The sequence below is a fragment of the Taudactylus pleione genome, unplaced genomic scaffold (assembly GCF_031769625.1).
Source record: "Taudactylus pleione unplaced genomic scaffold, aTauple2 ptg000391l, whole genome shotgun sequence".
NCBI lineage: Eukaryota > Metazoa > Chordata > Amphibia > Anura > Myobatrachidae > Taudactylus > Taudactylus pleione.
Window position 1 is genome coordinate 218,689 of NW_028284792.1, and position 23,997 is coordinate 242,685.

The 23,997-nt window shown below is 44.2% G+C and overlaps 1 protein-coding gene across 2 annotated transcripts in view; it reads right to left on the reverse strand.

The window, feature by feature from the left end:
- Nucleotides 1-18,729, reverse strand: part of MYBBP1A (MYB binding protein 1a) — a 108,969-nt gene extending 90,240 nt beyond the window's left edge. For both annotated transcript variants that reach the window (XM_088445889.1, XM_088445888.1), the window contains exons 1-6: nt 18,443-18,729; nt 15,959-16,054; nt 5,381-5,464; nt 1,621-1,695; nt 934-1,041; nt 606-796 (exon numbers count right to left, since the gene is read on the reverse strand). In XM_088445889.1, the coding sequence (XP_088302015.1) occupies nt 606-796; nt 934-1,041; nt 1,621-1,695; nt 5,381-5,464; nt 15,959-16,054; nt 18,443-18,646 (758 nt within the window). In that variant the 5' untranslated portion in view covers nt 18,647-18,729. The remainder of the gene's footprint in view (nt 1-605; nt 797-933; nt 1,042-1,620; nt 1,696-5,380; nt 5,465-15,958; nt 16,055-18,442) is intronic.
- Between the last annotated feature and the right edge of the window lie 5,268 nt (nt 18,730-23,997).

Here is a 23,997-nt window from a genome sequence, read left to right on the forward strand (position 1 = left end):
TCCAAGCACTGCCGGATCCCCGTTTCATGCACATGCGCAGACAGACCAGAGCCCAGTCGCTGGCTGCATTAGGCTGCCAGCAGCCCAGCGGAGGACCTCGCAGAGGAGGAGGACTTCGAGGGAGGGGTAAGCATTAGTAAATACCAGTGAATTTTTCATTAGTATTACAGTGATAAATGAAAAATTCTGCTGGTATTTACATTCCTTGATAAATGGTAGCCATAGTGTTAAGCTGGCCATATACTAGACCAACTTTCATCCAACTAGTTAGTTGGTTGGAATGAAAATCTGGCAATGTAGGGGAGCAAACGACAATCATTCATTTGCTCCCACACCGCAGAAAATGGACAAAAGCTGTGGTTTTTGTCTGTTGCCCACATTTGTAAAGCGAATTGCCGATTGTCATTTGCTCCCATACGTCACCAAATTTTCCTTCACAGAATGTAAGGTGGTGGTGTGTATCACAGCATTCAATAAGGATGCATTCCATCTGCCATGGCAGCAAGTTACAAAAACTACAACAAGCTAACAAAATAAGTCTGCACATTAGAAAATGTAAAGCATTATGTAAAGCAATAAGGAAAAAATGCTGTGTGTCATCTTACTTTGTGATGTTTTCTTGTGTAATAATAGTGGATGTTCCTAGCAGCTTCTTTAATTTCTTGGGTTTCAGTACTCCTGGAAACTTCTGCATTCCTACAAGCAGCAGGTGTAGCTGTTCTGGAGTGCTGAATGCAGAGGACAGATCGGAGCGCAGTGCCCCAAATAACACTTCTTCAAATGTGGATTCTGGAATCTGAAGATGGTTAAATAAATAAGTTCTCAGTGGCATTTACTCAGGGAAACAGATATACTCTATTATCAGGTGCAGGCCTAGTAGACGTGTAACCTTTTCATATGTTTTGTTGATATGTACAAAAAAAAAAATCCCACCTCTGATAGAATATCCACCAGTGTCTTCCTGGGCAGATCCTTCAGGTGTTCTCTGTACTGTGCCAAACTCTGTAACAGCTGCACACACTGGAGCAGCACTTTTGTGTCCTGTCGAAAAAAATGGTTTTAGCTTTATTTTATGAATATGTTCAGGACCACTTAATCTAAAACGCAAAATAGTTTTGAATAAGCTACTAACATTTAGAAAAAAAAATAATAATTACATATAACACTAATATAAATATATATCTCCATCTGTGAGATTCTGTCCATCCCTTGCTCACTACTATAATGCAGATTGTCTTAATGCTTAATAAACATTCCTTAATGCTTGCTCACAAAGGTTCTCAAACTCAGTCCTCAGCACCCCAAACATTGCATGTTTTCCAGATCTCATCACAAGTGAAATAATTAGCTGCACATGTGGATCTTTTAAAAAGTGTCAGTGAGTAATGAAAACACCTGTGCACCTGCTGGGTGACCAAGAAACGTGACCTGTGTGGGGTCCTGAGGACAGAGCTTGAGAATCCCTGTGCTAGGATATCTACTAAAAAAAACAAAACTAAATTCAGCCAGTTTTTTCAGAAAATGGACAATAGCTTAAAGTCATCCACTTAGCCTAAAGTAGACAGTTTAAAATAATTTAGTTCGTTAACTGTAAGATAACTCAAGATGTTTAAGTTTTACCGTAGCAAGGCGACCAGACTGTGACAGCGCCAGAACACCAAAAAAGTTACCGAAGGCAGCATTCCGCAAAGATTTCTGAAACCAAAAATGTTTGGAAAGTTATCTAACCTTCACGTGCAAAAATCCTCAATAAATATCCACTTACCCAATACATAGACTTTATACACAAACATAATAAAAACACTTTAGAATGCAAATCCAGCTTCTACTTACACTATATTCCTCACACCAAAAAAACAATGCAGTTCTTAAAGTTGCAGTCACATTACCACAGTGGAGGTAACTTACAAAGCAAACATTCAATGCATACTATGAAATCAGTTCTAATTCTGCCATGGGTTTCAGATAGTAGGAGTCTAGAGGAGGTGAAGTTTGTACAGGCAGGACAGAGGACTTGAGTGGAGGGTAGGGCGTTCCATGTAATGTATAGAGTAGGCGCAGTGGGGCACTAGTGCTAAGAAGAGATTTCCTCTGTGGAGTGTCATTATTGAAACAATATAAACTGGTGGAGAAGATACATCGTTAGCCACGTTCCTTCATGTGTAAATGGAATCCCACAAGGTCCTTGAATTGCGCACCTACTCATCGATGGCGTCCTTCAGGACTTGTCCTATACTTGTATTACTCCTTCATGTAGATAAACTACATTTCTAAATGTAGTGAGTAGTGAAATAAAAAGCTTCACATTCAAATCTGATAGATGTAATTAAACTGCTGATGCCCATTATATGCCACAGAGGCTAAACTGAGTAGTATCTGATGAGAAAAACAGACCAGCTGACTTAGATGAGAGGATGGTACTAAAGCTTTGCTGTGTAATTTACACTTTAAAAAACAGTATACCTGGAGATTTCTCTTTCCCTCCGCACAGCTAGGCCCACATTTCAGTTTTAAAATCGCCTAACAAGAGCAAACAGTAGGTGTGCACTGGGGAAAACCAAGATGCTTTGCACTGTGCATCAAGTGTGGTTTGCAGAAGAGACCCCTACGTCCTGCACCACCAAACATCTGCACTGGGCAACAAACTCATTCAGTACTCCCCAAGCCGGGATCATAGGATTTCCTTGAAAGTCTATTATGTACTACCAACCAATATACTAATGAATCATATTTAATTATTTTCTGGCACAAGTCCACAATTACAGTTCTCCTATACTTATTAAAAAAAAAAAAAAAATGGATTTGTCCACGCTTCACACAACAGCACAATTTGGGACCAGGTCGCCAGGTTAGGAACCATTGACATAATGATAACAGCTGTACCCTTTGTGTCAGTTTTCTCCTGTGTAAACTGTTAACAATTTGTAATAGCCAGTTACACCAGTAATGGGTAGTACCGACAGTGAATTAGAAATGACCACCTATTTGTAACATGAATTACTGAACGGAGCCCAAAAGTACAAAGGTGGGAGTGATGGCTGTTTTACACATGATTTAGAAATATGCCAAAATTTCTGCATGTTGTTTGATTGTGAATGCATCTGTTACATATATCATTACCTCTCTTCAATCAGGCTCTCAAGACCCACTATTTCATCAAAGCCTTCCAGCTCTCATCCTAACTTGCTGCTACATACTCCCTCCTCCCTACCTACCCCATCTGTGTCACCCCTGTTTGCCTGTCCCTCCCTTTTAGAATGTAAGCTCCTATGAGCAGGGCCCTCTACCCTCTTGTGCTTCTCCTTACTCTACCTTCATCTACTTCTTACTCTCTAGTAGGGCACCTAACATATGGTTGCTTTGCATTGTTGCTTATCTGGGTGTTATGGTCACAAATGTAGCAATGTATATTATCAATGTCCTGTAATGTATTGTACTGTACTGTAAGTCACTGTAAATCAACCTATTTGTTTATGTACTTTGTAAGGCGCTACGGAACACTTGTGGCGCCATATAAACGATAATAATAATAATGAATACTCATGTGAAAGCTAATAAATGTACCATTACAAAAAAAGAAAAAGTAGTTAAACAAGGCAAAGAATTAAAGAGTGGTTTGTAGCAGGTAAATGTTCCGTGGTTTGCACTTCCCCAACAAGTGTACTACACATGGTATGGTATAATATTCTACTTAAGCACTATGAGGCAGATCCAATTACACATGAGCTGCGCGCATTTCTCTGCCAGTTACGGTAGACTGATTCTGCTTGCATATCCATAGGGTGTGAGCAGAATCAGCCTTCTAAAGGCACACATCCACTAGAAGACAGGCAAACATCTGCATGATTACGACATAGTAATCGTGCAGTCGTTTGTCAGTCTGTGATGTGCCTACACTGTACGAGCTATCGGTCAATGTAGGCTCAACAATCATCTACAAGCATGCCGAGCCTGACGTTATCGCCAGGTTTTACAACATATTTGTCTGATGATAGAAGTCTAAACGACCAGCGGGAGCGCGCATTGCTGGTTGTTTGAAAATCGTTAAGAAAAATGTCTAAAACGATTTGCGAACGGTTATTGAACGATAACGTTATCGTTCAAATTAATATTCTAGTGCTTCGTCTCCAACATTAATTGAGGTGTGAGCTTCTTTAGAAAAATTAAACCTCCTGAAGAGCTGCTAAAATTGTAGAAAAAAAAAAAAATCTTTCTAATAGCTGAACAATTGAAGGTAATTTAATGAAAATGAGACAAAGGTTTCATAGAAAATACAAATGCATTTTTTACAGTGATATTGTTGTAGTTTGTAAATAAAATGTAAGCACAGACACATTTCACTGTTAATTACTGGCTCCAAGGAGGTACGTGTGGTAAAGGAGCAAAAGATACAGGCGGGGTAGCAGTGTGATTTTCCGGTAGGGCAGGGAGGGAGTCACTCGCTCCGCCGTAGCGTAGACGCCATGGGTGGAACCACGGGGAAGCACGTCAGGTGATTGCTGTAGAGTCTGCAGCAATCACCTGACGAGCTTCCCTGTGGCTCCACCCATGGCGTCAATGTCACAAGGTAGCACACGTCAGAGGTCACTTCCTCCTAGTTGACTCAGCAGTACTGCAGCTAGATGAGCTACCAAAATTAAGGCTGCGAGCTGCTGATAGCTCGCAAGCTACCGGTTGGAAACCACTAGTCTAGTGGAGGTGTGCACGTAGCCACCGGGACACACTTGTCTGCTTCTGTGCTTAATTGAATCTGCCTCAAAGTATAGGATTCAACATGTTACAGTTAATACAAGCAGTTCAATGACTAAACACCCCTGTACATTAAGCAATATTCATTTATTACAGACAAAGGGCAGAGGGAATGGGGAAAGTAATGGGAAGGCTAACAAGAAGTGGGCAGACACACAGGATCAGAGTGGCCGATGCGGGATGGGAGACAGGGGAACAAGGGTGCAATGTTGATAGAGATAGGCTGTGACACCTTACAACACAGTTTCCCATACTCCGCCATTACAGTCCAGGTTTTAAGGATATCCATGTATGAGTCCAGATGGTTAAATCAAATTGCAGAGGTACTAATTAAGTCACCTTTGCTCAAACATGGATATCCTTAAAACCTGGACTGTAATGGCAGGCCTTACGGTCTAAATCAGTGTTTCCCAGCTCCAATGCACAGGGACCCCTAACAGTGCGGACTCATTTTGAAATATCTACAGATGGTGCTAATTATTTCACTTGTGTTACTGAGGTTAGGAGTAAAACATGTACTGTTAGGGGTCCATGAGGACTGGAGTTGGGAAACGCTGGTCTAAAGAAAGTGGTGGTGTCTAATTTCAAAAGAGGTGATTAAACAATAACACATGTGAATGTACATACTCACCTTATTCACTTTCTGAAGATTATGTTTCTCGCTAATATGTTCCAACACGGTGGACAGTGGGATCTCTTCAAAACACTGTAGAACCTTTAATAGAACAAAAAAAAACATTAAAATATACTCAGTGCCTCTCAGCTTCTAATGGACCACTACAATTATAGATACACAGTGCTAAATGTTTAACATGCAACGGTTATTTCTCCATCATACTCCATGGCAGCCATTACTATGGGTAGATGCACATTCTAGATAGGTACAAAACACCACAGGTGGTATATAATAAAGCTGTGTATTTTCCTGTATCTAGCTCTAGGCAGGCAGGTTGTGTATTTTAAGTCACTCATCTTGACTGGAGGGATAAGGAGTGCACCATTATGCTGCAGGTTCAAGGACAGGGCTGGTTACCTGGGGTATTACAGTCAGTTGTCTCAGAAGTTCTGCTAATACATAGTTTGCATAGTTCCCGTTCTTCTTGTTAGTTGATTGTTATTCCTCCATGTGGCTTTGTTAGAAAATAAAACTGAGGTCCGGTGGAGGTGGGAGAGGATAGAGGGTGCCGAGCCTAACAACTTTTTTAGTGCCTGAACTGAGACAACCCCTCTACCCAACGTAACTGCCAGTGTCCCCCAGAGTGGATGACAAAGGAAAGGCGCATGATGCTAAAGTGTGGGTTTTTAGAAGTGGAGTTGTTGCCCATAGAAACCAATCAGATTCTACCTACCATTAATCCATCAATTTAGTTCAAGAAGATAATAGCTAGAATCTGATTGGTTGCTATGGGCAACAACTCCCCTTCTAAAAACCTGCACTCTAGTAAATATACCCCCTATAGTGATAGCATCTTCCATGGGCACATAAGGCTCAAGTTCCAGTACTGGACCTTTGCAAGGCAGCAGGATGGGCATGTATCCATATCTTTTATTCACCATGAATTAGATGTCTTGGGGTAAGACATAGCAACCAATCAGATTCTAGCTATTATCTTCTAAAATGTGCTAGATACATGATAAGTAGAATCTGATTGGTTGCTATGGGCAACAACTCCACTTCTAAAAACCTGCACTTTAGTAAATATACCCCCCTTGTCTGATCAGCTTCTGAAAATAGGATTTTGGTACTTACCGATAAATCCCTTTCTCCGATTCCACAGGGGACACTGGAGTTCAAGACAGTGGGGTATAGACGGTGGTAGAGCAGAGCCTGGCACTTTAAATAATTTAGAAGTGTGACTGGCTCCTCCCCTCTATGCCCCATCAGCCCCAGTTTAAGAACTGAGCCCGAGAGGAGACGGAGGACAACAGGAAAACGAGGAGAAGGAGAAGACCACAGAACGGAACAAGACCGACTGAAGGAGAACAAAGGAACCCACTGCAGGGAAAACATGCAGTCACACAACTATAGAAGGTACCAAACAAAACGGCAGGTACGCAGCGCAGGGCGGGCGTCCAGTGTCCCCTGTGGAATCGGAGAAAGGGATTTATCGGTAAGTACCAAAATCCTGTTTTCTCCTTCATCCACTAGGGGACACTGGAGTTCAAGACAGTGGGGACGTCCCAAAGCCAACCTCCCGGGTGGGAAGCGCGGAGAACTTGCCGACCCTTCAGCCAAACCGAAACAGGGACCGCACAGAACCGGAGGCCCAACGGAAAGGGAAGAGCTGATGATCAAGTGTTGTAGAGCCAGGAGACAATCAGAACTCCTTGCTGAACAGTCACAGAAATTGCACAACGTACAGCATAAATCGAATGGAATAAAGCAGCTAGCGAGAAAACACCCTCAGGTGAGAAGCATCAGAACACTGTAAGCTCAGCTGAAAACAGACCAAGCCGGACTGTTGGGAGCAGAGAACCCCAGCCCGAAGCCATAGGAGAAGGGCAGTAACCAAAGAACAAAACTCGAGAAAACCGTACCAGCTCCAGAAACAGGAAGCTGCCACAGTCGCAGACAGCAGAATCCCAGCACGCTGAACATAACTCATATAGATATAAGTATAACGATACCATTCTACAAATACAGAACTGATCCTGTCCACAGACTCCTAATAAAGAGTATACTGGGAGGCAAAAGTCAAGACCGAAGCAGCCCTAAACCAGTCTGGAGGTCCAACTACTACAAGGTTGTTAACCAGCGGAAGGGTTAGACCATAGAGATCTCCGACAATTGGAGATCCCACCGGGCAAGAGGCAGAGGCGGCTTCGAGAGGATTGAGACTACAATCCCTTTCAGAGGGTCAGACAGCAGAACAACCCATTCTTCAAACAGAGTGATAAAACAGCGACTGAAACCCTGCAGCTGAAAAGAAACCACAGCAACAAAACCCCAGACAGACAACTTCCAACATGATGGTAGTGCGTAGTCAGTACCAACTGCTGGTCCGAACATAGTATGAAAACAACCAGGATACCCTGGCAGTTAAACAGCACAGATGCAACAGCCACCCAGGGAGAGCTATCAATATAGGGAAGCATCCCATACAGTAAGGCTAGAGCACTAGGACAGCCATGAAGGCACCCGTCAATGTGATGAAATAGCAACAGATACTGAACTGGAAAAACCCACCAGGCCCCCTGTCACCCTTTAATGTAAAGATGTGCACTAGCCTATAGATGCTCTTCAGTCCAGAACCCAACAGATTCTAGTAGAATAGTGTCACTAATCTCAATATTGGAACTATGCACCCACACACCAGGAACGCTCTAAAAACTAGAGCCAACTGATTAAAAGAGCGGATGGCAGCTAGGGTGCGGAATAGAGAATAACACTATGTAATGTCAGGTTGCCTGAAATAGGAGTCTCTTTCGAGGCATTAGTGGGGTAAGCCCGCTTACCTGTGGGCGACCAGAAACCCTCTGGACGCTATGTAGAATGTCACTGACCTTTTCCAACTCACAGCAACCTGCCCCGTCAGGGATAGAGAGTAGCCTCAGCGGTCTAAGACAAATGCTCTACAGCACGGACTTCAATCTGGAGATGTTGCAGTAGAAAATACTGTCGAAAACTAGCAAAACGTTAGTGGAGACAAGAAGGTTATACAACAGGACTCTATACCTGAGCTTGTTCCATTAGGGATGTTTATCCATATAAAGATTATACATCTACCCCAAATACGGTCTGCTAGTGTAAGCAGCCTTACATTAACCCTTATAATGGTGAAGTGCGTATTACGGCCACCAATCTAATACAATCCAGGCCTGACCCTGCCTATATCAGCGGGTGGCCCTAGGCCTTCAAGCAATTTAATTAAGCCCTGAGGATGGTAGAGAACCTGGATTCCTTATGTACTGATAGGAAATGTACCTAGGGTCCCTCTAGAGACCCATTTTATTGAGATATGCGACAAGACAATAACATGGAGTACCAGAATCGATACAGAGAAGGGTACCTGTACATAGAATGCATTAGTTATCCCAAGTAAAGAAGGAATATATCTGTAGTGATAACCCCAGTTAGGGCTAAAAAACAGTATTTCCCAATTATTAGGAAATATACCAGTATTTATACACACGTACCCACAGACATAACAGTTGCATGAGAAGGCAATCTATTTGAAAGGAAGAGTTAATGCCAACATAGTAAGTTTACTTGTCAGACTCCTGCACCAGGAGATCAGCATGCTATAAATATAAAATAAATAAATAAATATAAATATATATATCCTGCACTCTTAGAGTCATATCAGTTTGCTACCAAGTGCGCCACTGGAGTGTAGTTGTAGATCATAGGTCCCCCGAAAAGGAGCGCCATAGATATAGACTGACAGGAACAGAACTATAGCCTCAGGAGGATGCAAGTACATATCTGTATATACATGTATGGACATACAAGATGTATAGGGTCCATACTGGAAGCAATGCCATAGGGAATTGTAACTATCACTATGCAAACCACAGAACATGACTTCAGTCCATAGCCACCATATAATATATATATGGATATAGCTTACAGCAGTGGCTCCCAAACTCGGTCCCCAGGACCCCACACACGTCACATCACCCAGGTCACCCAGCAGGACCACAGGTGTATCCATTACTCACTGGCACATTTTTAAAATGGAGCCAATTAATTTTCACCTGCGATTCCGCGAGGAGCCCCGGAACCATGCACTGACCGGGGTCCCGAGGACCGAGCCCGAGCACCAGCGGCCCCCAGCATCTGGTAATCCCAGACGGCTTCCCATCCGTGGAAATATAGGCATACCATATATATATATATATATATATATATATATATATATACACACACACATATAGATATATATATGCAATCACACATACTGATACAGATATACACACACACATAAATCCTTAGGGAGAGTAGTGTAAAGCGGAGTTATTGCACCAACTACATTAGGAGAGCCCAGCCTCCAATTGCATCATCTTTCTTTTAAAATGTGCTAGGTATCAGACATAAAACGGATAAGAGCAGATCCTACCCCTGCTTTTATGGTAAGGATAAGAAGCGATATATATATATCCACCTATGCATACGCATACCTACATACACGATTAGCAGGTGATGATATTGTAAAATGAGAACATGAGCAATAGTTAGAGCCCTGGAAGGAACTGAGACCCAGGACAAACTTCACTCCAGACATATGTTCTAAAGCAGGGCTTAGTATAAATACAAATATACACATACATGTGGCTTACCTCCATGCAGGGAGACTGCTCATGTGCCACGTGTGGCCGTCAGTCTGCTACGGCATAAGGGGCAGGATATTTTAGCAGCGTGCTGTCCCAGACTGGTATCGATTCTGGGACCCTTATGTTACTGGTGTACTCGCCTTATCAGGTGAGCTATTGCAGAAGAAACAATCCACATACTTATGGGAGTACTGCCCCAGAAAAGTGAGCTGTGCTATGCTTCAGTGAAAATGATGTGCATGTGGAGCGCACTGCACCACATGCTGATTACATGTAACATTTCACAAAATTGCGTGCTTCTCTAAACTGACAGAGCCCTCCCAACATATTCAAAGGGAGACCTGTCCCTTGGGGAATCCACAGCGCAAGACCCTCACCCTCAATCTAAGCAGGAGATAAGGCCAGCAGCCGCTATTAACATAGTGCTAGAGAAGTGGGCGTCCCAGCCTCTAATGCTGGACCACAGGGATGGTCAGCACGATATGGGACTCCCGTTCCTGAGTAGGGATGATATGGGAGCATCGACCCAAGGCCCCGTCCCTTCAGCCAACACTGGTTTTAAAACCAACCCAATAGGGAGTTCTCCTCACCCACGATACACTATTATTCTCGCGGCATTTGGATTAAGGCTTGGTTCTATATTGTCCGTAGACTACCTTCGAAAAAAGGTATAATATATATATATATATATATATATATATATATATATATGACTATAAACATAGCTTACACTGCGCTGGGGTAGAGGAAAATACTGCGCTTAATGTCCACGCTAGCCAGGAAGAGTCCCGGCTAAAGCAGCTGCCCCCTCAACAGAACTGCATAAAGCGGAGTTATAGTGCACCCGCTCAGCGCGAGGGTGGGGGAGGAGCAGCAATAGGCTAGACTCACCATCAGTGCAGCCGGTGTTAGGGCACTGAAGCAGGTAGTAGACACTGCCCTTAATAGGGAAGCGGGGCTCTCTTGCAGGTGGCTGGTACGCGCTGCATACATCTATCGGGAACAGAGGGGGGGGGGGGGAGCGATCCTCACACCACCTGAGTACACCTCCTTCTAGGCAGGAGGAGAGCATTGGCTGATGTCCTGCTGTGGAGGGCGCCGACGCATTTAAACAAGTTTCACGAGGTACTGGCGCCAGTTATCAAAGCACCTTTCAGCCACGCTGTTTAACGGCTAATATATAAGCAGGCCGTCTTAGTCCTACTGGCGCTGTACATACGGAGACAGAGCCAGTGCTTCCTATAAGTGACAGCGCAGCAAGCCGTCTGTCACTTTGACCTATTCGTGGGCTGCAGAACACACATCTCCCCACTGTGGGGGGAGGGGCGGGAGACCTGGACTCAGCCGTCTCAGCTGCGGCGGGCCCAGTCCTTCAGTTCTCTCCCGAGCGAGGGTGAGTCAGCGCTTGCAGCGCGACCCCTCTTAATAAAAGAGGGAGCAGAGACCACCTATATTGGAACTGACTGCCGACTATGCTCCGGCAGGATGTTCCAGTTTTTATAAATGGCGGGCTGCCTTGAATGCGCTTAGCGGCTGTATGTACTGGGCGCACAACAGTTAGCCACTTACTTAGGGCTCAGGGATGCTGCAGCGCAGAGCACCGAGAGGGAGAGCCCGTACCAATGGCGCCGCTGTCAGAGCGCGCCATTATTAGCTCCACCCCCGCTAGCTCCGGTGTTTTAGCAGCGCCGCTAACAGTGACAGCTAGCGGCATGTCACTGAGCCCAGCTCTAACGTCCACTGCTCCTGCTAATCAGGAGCAGTGGTCATACTTACAACTGCTGCGGCCGGGATGCTGGGCTGAGGGGGCGGCGAGGAACCCGGACACATGCCGGTGTCAGCAGTGGCGGGTCCTCGCTGGGTCCGATGACTCCAAGTTGTGTGCCCCCTCCTCAGGGTCACCGGACACAAGCTGCAGTAGCCGTGTGGTGCCCTTCCCGGCGGCTCCCACGTAGCAGGCAGACTGCCACAGTAAGCAGCCTGTCTGTCCTCAGTGCTTGTTTAATATCTAAAAATAAAAATTATATAAGAAAGGCTGGAGACAGCCTGATGTGCTACCGGCTCTCTCGGGCACATTCTAAAAACTGGGGCTGATGGGGCATAGAGGGGGAGGAGCCAGTCACACTTCTAAATTATTTAAAGTGCCAGGCTCTGCTCTACCACCGTCTATACCCCACTGTCTTGAACTCCAGTGTTCCCTAGTGGATGAAGGAGAAAATGAGTTTGGGAGAAATGTTCTCCAAAAATTTACTGAATTAATGTTTTCATTATGCAGCATTATTATATTTCTTGAGTATATCCTATTGTTATAGCCATTATGGAGTATGAAGGAGCAAAATCATAATATATAATTTACCAATAATTAATTTGCTTCAAAATAGTCCATGGCAGCCCAGATTTCACACCCATGTTAATTCAGTATGTGTATATATATTTCAGAGGCAGCTCAGGGAGTCTCTCAAGACACACAGCATAAGGAGTAGTTCCATTATATACCATACACCAGGGGTTCCCAACCACGGTCCTCAAGGCACACTAATACCTCTTTTCCACCAAAATCCCAGGTCCGACCTGGGTTTTTGGACATGGTTCCAACCCTGGTCAGACCCAGGTCAGACCCATTTACACTGCACCTTTGATCTGGGTTACTCCCAGGTCAGCCCTGTTCACACTGAACTCAGGTCTGCCCTGCTAAACCTGTGAGGTCATAAAAAGTGGGAGGTGAATGCTCCACAACCACCAATCCGCTCATTTTAGGCATGATCCAGATCAGATAACCCGGGTTGCACCGTTTACACTGCACCATTACCCGGGTCCATCCTGGGTCCAACCCTGGTAGCTACCTGGGTTGGATTGCAGGGTCACTTGACCCAGGTTATTTTTCAGGGACCCTTTTACACTGAGCTACGACCCGGGTAGACCCAGGTTTTTGCTCTGGTGTAAAAGGGGTATAACAGTCCAGGTTTTAAGGATACCCATACTTGTGCACAGGTGACTTAATTAGTACCTCAGTTATTTTGCTTTAACCATCTGTGTTCAAGCATGGATATCACTAAAACTAGGACTGTTAGTGTGCCTTGAGGACCGAGGTTGGGAATCACTGCCGTACAGGGTCGCTTTTAAACTACCTGTCTTTACTTATCTAGAATGGATTCCTACCCATTGTAATGGCTGCCATGGAGTATTTAGAAAAAAAAAAGTTATCAGTACGTTATAATTCATGTTTTTTTTATATACTCGTATCCAAACATAGGGGGAAATGTATCAAACCTTCTAAAGAGGACAAGAGAAGTTGCCTATAGCAACCAATTAGATTATACTTACTAGATAAATGATGCTTATGAGCAACTTCTCCACTTGTTCTCTTTAGATTTGATAAATCTATTCTCATAATCATGCAATAGCTTTAGATGATCTGTACAAGTAGACTCCAAGTCAGAACAGGTGGCTAACACATTCACCTTCTTCACCCCCCATAGCATTACATTCCAAATGAGTGCTTTGTTGCCTGGCAGTAGACACTAGATCTTAGATGTCTCTATTGCACTAGCGTTTTTGTGGTGTCACAGATACCTTTGGGTCAAAGCAATGGAATGCAGACATATAAAAACACACATCAGAAAGGACGGGGGGGAATATACTGAGGACAAAAAGAGCATACTGCATTAGAAAAGAACAACAAAAATGTAAAATGCTTATATATGCCACATGCATTAGAATAGAGCTGATGCTTTAATGAGATAAGCAGGCAAGGCACTCTTTGTTACTTCATATAGATTTTTAGTGGAATCAATAAATACATTCTCATTTTACTTTAATATTTTGTCCAAGAAGTGTATGTTTTGTCTTTTCCAAAGACTAGAAACAGAAATGTTTATTTTACAGTTTTTTTGTGGCCCTTTGAATATAGTGTGTACGAGCATGGTTTTTAGTTGGGGAATGTCCCTTAAGACTCCATTATTCTACATTTTGAGGACCACAGAACCCACAACAAGGCCATGATTTTGTAAGTAGTTCATAGAATGCCAGGGCTGTCTCCTGTTACTATACAGACATCCAACATGATGACATGTGAAAGGCCAACTATGGTGACATGGTTCTGTGAGCTTCATATGACACCATGGGGTAGATGTACTAAGCCTTGGAAAGAGATAAAGTGGAGAGAGAAAGTAATAACCAATCAGCTCCTGTCATTTTTCACAAACAGTCTATACATAAGTTAGAAGCTGATTGGTTGGTACTTTCTCTCTCGCTAAGGCTTAGTACATCTCCCCATGTCAGCTATGTGGTTGTAAGATGATGGGGGTTCCATACTTTGATTTGTCAATAGCAAACATGCAGAATGTAGGAACTTCATTTTCATTTCACAGAAGCATTCTATATACCCCATGACCTGTTTTCCATCCTCTCTGCTCAGTTTCAGGACCTTCACCAATTTCTCATTCCCATGTTTGTTTTTTTGACTTGCAAATTTTATTAAGACATTTTTAAAATACAGCCTACATTGGCAATGATACAATACACATCAAATAAATAAGGCAAAATAAAAATAAAACATATCGATGACAAAAGCCATAACAATGTGAAAAATAAAAACTGGGGTAGAACAAGGGGGGAAAGGAAAAAAGGGAAGTTATCCAGAGACAATGGAAGTATTAAAACATTCTATGGTTCATACAATATTAAAACGTATAATATATATCTTAGAGAAAAGGAGAACATTGGTGACCAAGCGCTATCCAACAGAACATCATTAAGAGACCAAAGAACATCGTAAGGTACAATGCTCGCAGGGGAGCTTGATGTTGGCCTTAATGTGGAATAATAGTCAAACCAGTCTCCACTTAACTAAGGAGAATAAGTTGAAGTAGAATATTGAAAACCCAGAGTTTCCATGTCAACGCTCTTTTGAACATAGGTAACAATCTTAGAGAGGTCTGGGGGATTAGGATTCTTTAAGTACTGAGCAATGGCTGATCTGCTAGCAATAAAGATGTGACCTGTTACATATCTACAGGAGGTTTGGAGAGGCACGATAATGGTTAGTAAAACCGTTTCAGGATGTAAAGGGGGAGAGATCCCTGTACCGAGCAATGAGACCAAAATCCTCTACCCAAAGTAATTGAATTTTTGGGCAAGTCAAAAAAAAGATGGAGAAGAGTACCGAGCTCACCACAATTTATCTAGCCTAACTCTGAAACATCAGGACAGAAATCAAATAAGTGTTTCGGAGTGAGATATAGGGCCTCATTTATCAACAAGTTTTATCACTCAGTCACTCAGGGGTCTATTTACTAAGCAGTATAAGGAGACAGAATGAAAAGTGATAAGGTGCCAGCCAATCAGCTCCCAACTGTCATCTCACAGTCAGCGTTTGAAAAATGACAGTTGGGAGCCGATTGGCTGGCACCTTATCACTTTTCACTCTGTCCTCCTAACACTGCTTGGTAAATAGACCCTAAAGTGTGATAAAACTCACTGCATATGATAACGGTGCTCCAGCCAATCGGCACCCAACTGTCATCTGTTTGAAAAATTACAGTTGGGAGCTGTTTGACTTGAGCCAATCATATGCAGCGAGTTTTATCACTCGTAGTGAGTGATAAAACTTGTTGATAAATGAGGCCCATATTCGTTTAACAAGCATTTCTGAGTGGTTGATGCAATTAGAGATTTGGAGCATATTAAGAAATATCTTCTCCCACTCTACATCTGATAAGGAAATAGGTAAATCCTCTTCCCATTTAGTTTGAACCAATAATTTGTTCACCACACCATGGGCCAAAAGATACCTATACCATGAAGAGAGGTTTGCTTTTAAAGACAGGGAGGACACTATAGACACCCACGTTATACCAGTCGCTCTCCTTTTATGCTATTTCATTTGAATTTCCTCTTATATGCTGATCATTCTTTCTGACACCATACTACAAACCTGAGCTAAGGCCAGGCTGAACCCCGGCCGAGCTGCTTCCCGAGTTGCTGCCAATCCTTCCACTAGCCTCTTGAAGGTGTATTTCAGTTCATCAGCCTGCAAAACATTAAAGCATTTAAATTAAGTCACATAGTTTGTCCTGTAAATGGCAATAGTGTCATACTTAATGCATTACACCTATGGTCAAAGTGGGATAATAGGTAATGCAATCCCTAACTAATCAAGATGCATATGTGGTGGCTTCACAAACTGTCAGTTTGTATATTTGAGGCTCCTTCCATTTACCAGCAGAAATTACATGGGTCACAAGGGTGTTACTGTAACCAACGTCTCATAATATATATATCGTATATACTCCGTTTCATACCTAGGCTATTTGGAGTTATCTCTGGGAGTGTACCTGGGCATGTTGTCGCTTTAGAATTGGAGTGCCGGTCTTCTACTACAGATTTATATATATATAAAGAATATATAGACCGCCACAGGTATTTAAAGTGGATTGGTCACAAACATTTTCTGATCCAATAAACGCATAAGAGGTTGCCTGTATATAATCCTGGTATCACAGATCAACAAGTACCCATTGCAAGGTCACCATGGGAAGCAATTTATCAGACCTGGCGACTGGATTTTCCAGCGGTGGGAGGATTCCTCTGAAGCCCTGGCAGTCCCAGCAACAAGTTCAGCGGGTTCCAGCAGCGAGCTCAGCAATCCCAGTATCCCCAGCAGAGAACCAGAGCAGCAGCAGCCAAACAAGGTAACACATCTTGCTTCTGACTACACATTTACATTGTGCCACCATCCCCCAAACACCTCCATATTGCCATTGCCGCCTGCTGTGCCTTATTTGGTGCCCAGTCCTGAACACAGCCTGCTGCACTGCTGCCTATTCACCCACCCCCTACCCCACAGAGTTATGCAGTTAGCTACTTATCACCTCTGTGTGAATCTGAACTTACAGTGCACCTCTTCTGGGCCACATATTTAGTTAGTGAAAGTGAGTAGTTACTAAGTAGTACACTATTTGCATATTATATGGTCACCCACTTTACAATAAGTATAAGTTCCTCCCTCATTCTGCACATTATGCATTGTGACCAGGAATGCAACTTTTGGTATCAGCCTGATGACAACTTTAGACAAGTTCCTGTATTGGAGGAAGAGGTCTGCATGTTCTTCACAAGCCAATCCATGCAGATTTCAAACCGCCCACTTTAGACATTTTAATGTCTTCCCACTATAAAATGATTATTAATTGGAGGCCCTACTGTGTGCGGCATACTATGACTTTTGGACATTATGATGTTGCATTAGGGGCACTAGGTTGAGGTATGTTAGGAGTTAGTGTGTGTGATATGCTATGCACTAAGGGCCCTGCTGTGTGGAAAGCTAAGAATTGGGGGTACTACTGTGTGCGGCATACTATGACTTTGGGACATTATGATGTTGCATTAGGGGCACTAGGTTGAGGTATGTTAGGAGTTAGTGTGTGTGATATGCTATGCACTAAGGGCCCTGCTGTGTGGAAAGCTAAGAATTGGGGGTACTACTGTGTGGTATACTATAAATTGGGTACCAGAGATAGGCATGTGGCTGTACGTTCTGCTAGGTTGTTTTAGCGAGGCGCTGCACCCTGTCTGATTTTAAAAGGTCAAAATGTGCCGAGCTCTCTTAGTGGCACCCCGCTAAAACAGCCTGCCCTGAACCTTCCTCACCCGCGGGCTGCAGTGTTCCGCGGATGGGAAAAGTTTTGATGAACTATCACCACCGGGAAAATAGACGCTGTGTGCTTGCGCACTGCATCTATTTAACATGAGGGGAGAGCTTGGGGGAAGCCCAGCACCTCCACAAGTGCTGGGCATGCCCCCAAGTGTAACAAATTGGAGGCGTCACAATTACACGCCCCATTCCCGTCCGGCACCCTCTCCCAGTTAGTTTTGCAATGTGTAGCCCAAAGTAGTGGCCAAACTCTGGAATGTGCTTGGTAAATCTGACAGCATCGCATCCCCCATAGAAACCTATGGGGGTTGCGGCTGTTGCTGGAAATATTGGAAATATCTGTTGTAGTCCCTCCAGCGTACATCGAATATCTTACAAATAGTTGATTATAAATGGGGCCCTAAAAGTCTTCTGTGTAGCCTAATCACATACATGACGTAGTTGTATCACTTATTTTCACCTACTTCCCAGTATCCACTGAGAAGTTGCAGAGAAACTTAATTATATGCAATTTCTATATTTTTCTTGTTAAACTGTCAGCAGAGTCCAAAGACCTTATTTGTTGATAATGCAAAAGGATTACATCAAGACAAACCACAGCAGCAATCCTTTGCTTTTTTTCAAGATACTGTCACTATCACCAAATGCTAAAGCTACAGTATAGTGACTGTGTGACAGTCTTGGGAGCGCAGATATATAATTTCCCAACTACTGTACTCAGCAGAAGCAGCTCTCCCTCATAGGGCTCTAGGCTCATAGGCTGACCTGCTGGCTGGATCTCAGGTACTGGATGAGGTTCTCCGTAGCCGCCAGCCTGACATCCTGCTCCGGCTTCGCGATGTCCCAGAAGAAGTCCAGAAACTGGCGGTTTTGCTGCAGGACTCGCCGGGCGGCCACAGCTTTGTCTTTCTTTGGTGCAGTTTCCCCAGTGTCCATGTTTGATGTGTTCTCTACAGTCACCATCACCATGCTGCTGCCCTGCACACACAGGGAACACACGTGTCTGCAGCACACTACTGCCTCTTCCGGGGGCACTGCACATGCGCAGTACCATGGTGCGGGCATGTCATGTATTACAACTAAACTATCCTCCCCATTCCCGTATAGCCCACACGGTCCGCAGCATTACACCAGGGCATCGTCAGCTCCGTTGAACGGTAACGCGACATATTCCTGTCCCACTGGTGCTGGTAAGCGCCATTCTCTGGAGCTCTGTACACCAGCAGCATTGTGGTCAGCATGTACCTGCCTGTGCACCTATATAGGGGATGCAGTTGAGATGCCGGTGGTCGAAGTACCAACGCCGGAATCCTGCTGCCCGACAAAATGCCAACGCCGATATCCCGAAGGAGATCAGGATACCAGCGTTGGCATCCCGAACCGATGGACTGCCGAACGTCCAGTGCCGGGTAAGTATGAGCTGCCTCCCCGTGAAGGGGGTTAGGTTCTGATTACCTGGAAACAGTGGCGTAACTAGGGTATTTGGAGCCCAGGGCAAATGTGAAAAGGGAGCTCACCCCAACATTCCGATATGTAGCGGAAAAAAAATGGGCGTGGTCACTTAAAAATGGGGCGTGTCAACATGACACACCCCTTTATTTTCATTATTTCATATTATTGAACATTCCTATCCAGATGCACCTTAACCCCAGTAGTACCTCTTATACAGTACACAGTTGTGGTCCCTCTTATGCAGGCCCATAGTAGTGCCTCTTAAACAGTATCCCCAGTAGTGGTCCCCCTTATACAGCCCCCAATTAGTTCCCCTTACTCAGTGCCCCCAGTAGTGGTCCCCCCAATTGCAGTGCCCTATGTAGTGTTCCCCCTTATGCAGTGCCCCCAGTAGCAGTCCCCACAATGCAGTGCACCCAGTAGTGGTATCCCCTTATGCAGTGCCCTTTATATAGTGCCCCCAGTAGTAGTCCCTCCCCCTATGCAGTGCCCTTTATATAGTGCCGCCAGCAGTAGTCCCCCCCCCCCACCCATGCAGTTTTCCCAGTAGTGGTCCCCCTTATGCAGGCACCCAGTAGTGATCGCCCCCTATCTAGTGCCCCCTGTAGTGGTCCCCGCAGTGCCCCTAGCAGTAAGCCCCTTATATAGTGCCCCCAGCAGTAGTCCCCCCCTCCCATGCAGTGCCCCCAGTAGTGGTCCCCCTGATGCAGGCCTCCAGTAGTGACCCCCCATATCCAGAGGTCCCTGTAGTGGTCCTTCCTGTTATTGCCCCCAGTTGTGGTCCCCCCAGTGCAGTGCCCCTAGTAGTAGGCCCCTTTTATAATGCCCCCAGTAGTAGTTCCCCCCCAACTAGTGGTCCTAAGTTGAGGTTCCCCCTCCTGATTAAGTGCCCCCTGTAATAGGCTCCCCAAGTAGAGGTCCTTCCAATAATGTTGCCCCCAGTAATAGTCCCCCCCAGTAGAGGTCCTCCCAATAATGGTGCCCCCAGTAGTAGCCACCAGCCCCTGTTGTGCCCCCACCACCAGTAGAGGTCCCCCCAGTAGTAGCCACCCCCCCCTATTGTGCCCCCACCCCAGTAGAGGTCCCCCCAGTAGCAGCCACCCCCCTCCCCCATTGTGCCCCCAGTAGTGCTGAAGTGCTGACAGGTTTCAAAAAATATATATATATAAAAAAACATACTTACCTGAAACCACGTTGCTGCCCCGGACCGCGACACCGCTCCCGCCGCCAGTCCTCCCGGGCTATCTGACTCTCATTGGCTGCTGTTTAACACACGCATCGCCGCCAATGCTGGCGGCGATGTGTGTGTTATGCACAGCCTGAGCCCGCCTCCTAGCGCTATTGGGCAAGCGCTCAGGGGGAGGGAACGGGCTTAGCTGTGCAGCACAGGACCGCCGCTGGAAGCCTAGCGCCGGTCCTGTGTAAATGCGTAGCGCTGACCGCACACTGGCTATCTAGGCGGGCCGGTACCAACGGCGCCCAGGGCACGCACCCCGCTCGCCCTGCCCTAGTTACGCCACTGCCTGGAAACCCCCTTCTCCAGCCCACACCATGACTAAAATAGTTATAGCAATATAATAGAATTTCACTTGTGCTGCATGTTCTTCTCAGTATCACAAATGTAATAATTAACACCACCTGTGTATCTTTTAACATGTGTCAGCCAGTAATAAATGCACCTGTGCACCAACTAGGCGATCTAGAAAACATGCACTGTTAGGGGTGCACTGCTATAGATCATCAACAGCGTCAGTTATTATTACTGTATAATAATACACTATCCAGGACATAAGGAGACCACTATGTCATATGTCCAGGGCAGTGCTAGGTTCTTCTGCTGCTCCCCCAGACTCCTGGACTTTCTCCAATGCTCTGGAATGGTGCCCACATCTGAAAATAAAAACAATCAGCTCAGGCAGGATTGCCCTACTGCCACATGTAATGGCTTACTGTGATCACTGGTTCTGTAAATGCTGGAATTATGACACACATTACACTTTGTATGGCGCATATTAAAGCTGGTTAAGTGCTAATTATGCCCTCTTCATGGACTGGCCACACTCTCTCTAAAATCAACCATTTGGAAACCCCCTTTTCGAAATCCTGCGTTTCCTGCGTTTGCCACAGGTTAAGGTACCCCTGGGAGGAAATTAGGGTTTGGCACTCCCCCTCGTGGAGGTTAGGGTTAGGCACCACAAAGGGAGGGTTAGGGCGAAGGGGACAGGGCAGGGATCGGGGACTTACCAGTCGCCATCGGGATCCTAAACTGTCGGGCTTTCGGTGTCTGATATGAACCAGTTTTTCATACCCATTCCGTATATATAGACACATTAGAAACCCCATTGAAGTACCAGAAACAAAGCACACCCACAGCTAATGGGGCCCATACATTAGCAAACAAATCGCAATATATGGGGTTCACCGATTGACAATTCCGATCAAAAAGTGTGATTTAGGCTGTCCAACATGTTGGATTTTGCCGACCAATCAGGGCTGTAGATTGCTAGTGGGTCATTCCATGTCAAGTGGACTCTGATTTTGATGAAAATTTTGCATGAAGGTTGTAGAACTAACTTTGGTAAAGTTTCAGTTCACAGTATGCAATAGTAGTGGAGTTGTGGCCCTGGTAGTGGCTTGGAAGTTTTATTACAAATTAACAATTTAAACTAAGGGCCGTATTAGCGGCGAAAAGTCGGAAGCCGTGAAAAAGTATCGCGGATGACGTCATTTCGCCAGGCGTAAACTTTTCACTGTATTCAATTGCAAAGACTTTTCACGTACGCGGAAAGTCAATGCAATGTTATAGGCAAAAAAGTTTTGCCTATAAATTGTAAGCGAAAAAAAGTGCAGAATTGGGGTGCAAAGGTGCAGAAATCACTCTTCACCCTTGGGACAGCCCCCCAAAGGATAACTGCATTAAAAAAAAAGAGGAGCACCCCAAAAAATGACTGAAATTGTGGGCGAAAAAGTACAAAGTGGGGGTACACACATATAAAGTAGCGAAATAGACTTTTGGGCGGTCTGCAAGTATGGGGTAGGTGTTTTTTTGATTGCAGGTGCTTGCTGATGGTACATTTTTGACGTCATTTAAAACATGACTTTAGCGATTTTAAACCATGCTTGCACCCATTTTCAAGTACCCCAAATTTGACAGAACTACTTATTTTCTCCAAAAAATACTGCTTAATGCTATTCTTCATTACTAATGCAAAGACACTATATAGAGGCAATTGAAAGCACTTAAGTACCCTAAATAGCTTCAGGGGGGCTAATCGGGGTCATCTATACTGATCCCCAATTTTAGTGCATCTTTTGGGGGGGTGTTAGGCTGATTTCCCCATCTCTGACAGCACTTTTCGCCTGTTTGAGTTTCGCTGGGATACGTTTTTGCGTCCTTTGGAATTGAATACGGCGAATAGCGGGAGCGAGCACGAAAAGTTTTTGCGGCCAAAACAAACGATGTAGGCGAAAAGTCCGGCAGGCGGAAAAGTATCGCTGGTGCGAAACTAATTGAATAGGGCCATAAATCTTGTAAAAGTAATCGTGACCGATTTTTTTTTTTTTTTTTTATAACTTTCATCTTAATGTAATAAAAAATATTAGTCTTTTTTAGTCCAAATAAATATTGTTAAAATGAGTACTAAAAGTTGTATAGCTGTGCCTAATTACAAGATTCAAACTCTCATTGCCTTATAGTGAGAGTCATTTAAACATGCCTCATTGTCCATAATATTAAGTACTGCGTAAGCCGAAAGTGACTTAACTTTAAAGCCTGTTTTCTCCCTTCTGAGGCAAAACGCCTATCCAGAAAATATATATGTCGTAGTTTAAAGTCTGCTCTTTTTAATGAATGTTGTTTCAAGAAAATAAGTTATGCTTCTGTTTTGCTATTGGACTTCAAAGATGGTTGAAAATTTTAACGCACGATTTGTGAAAACAATTTTAGATGACATGATCACAGGAACTTTAAAGTCTGTTATTTTAATTGTGATGGTGTCCACTTGGATAGTTAGCTATACTAATTTCATACTAAAAAAAATGTTTTCCTTTGGATATATGGGCCGCTGAATTCCAGAAAAAAAATGGTCACAACGGATTTTTTTGGATTACTTTGGCCTCATACTGTCAAAAAAAAACTTTTTTGTAAGCCTTGAGGCAGTGATTTTTGAAATCAAAATCAAAAGTTGTATAAGCATGTGCACTTTCACCACTTTTGCTCTCATAGATCTGCCACAGCAATTACTTGAACATTGCTGATTGTGCACTGTGGAGTTGGTGACAGTTTCACCTACCTCCACTACCAGGGCCACAACTTTACCATAGTTAGTACTACATATATACCAACCTTCATGCAAAATTCCATCAAAATCAGAGATGGTCGAGTGAGGACGATTTTCAAAATTTATCCATTTGACATGGAATGACCCTAGTGCAGAGGTTCCCAAACGCGGTCCTCAAGGCTCCCCAACAGTTCAGGTTTTTAGAGATATCCATGGTTGAGCACAGGTAGTTAAATCAAATTGACTGAGGTACTAATAAGTCATCTGTGCTCAACCATGGATATCTCTAAAACCTGAACTGTTGGGGAGCCTTGAGGACCACGTTTGGGAACCTTTGCCCTAGTATATGGTAACAGTCAGCCATTTGTAGCCCATAACTAGTAAAATTATGACCCTAAAGCTGGGTATACACATGTTGGGCATACACTATACAATTATCTGTCAGATATCGGTCCAATCTGGCTGGTTGGAATGAAAATCTGGTAATGTATGGGAGCAAATGACAGTCAACCATATGATCTTAAACACTGGAAAACAGACAAAAATGGTAATTCAGACAAATTAAAACACACGAATTTAACCAATTTG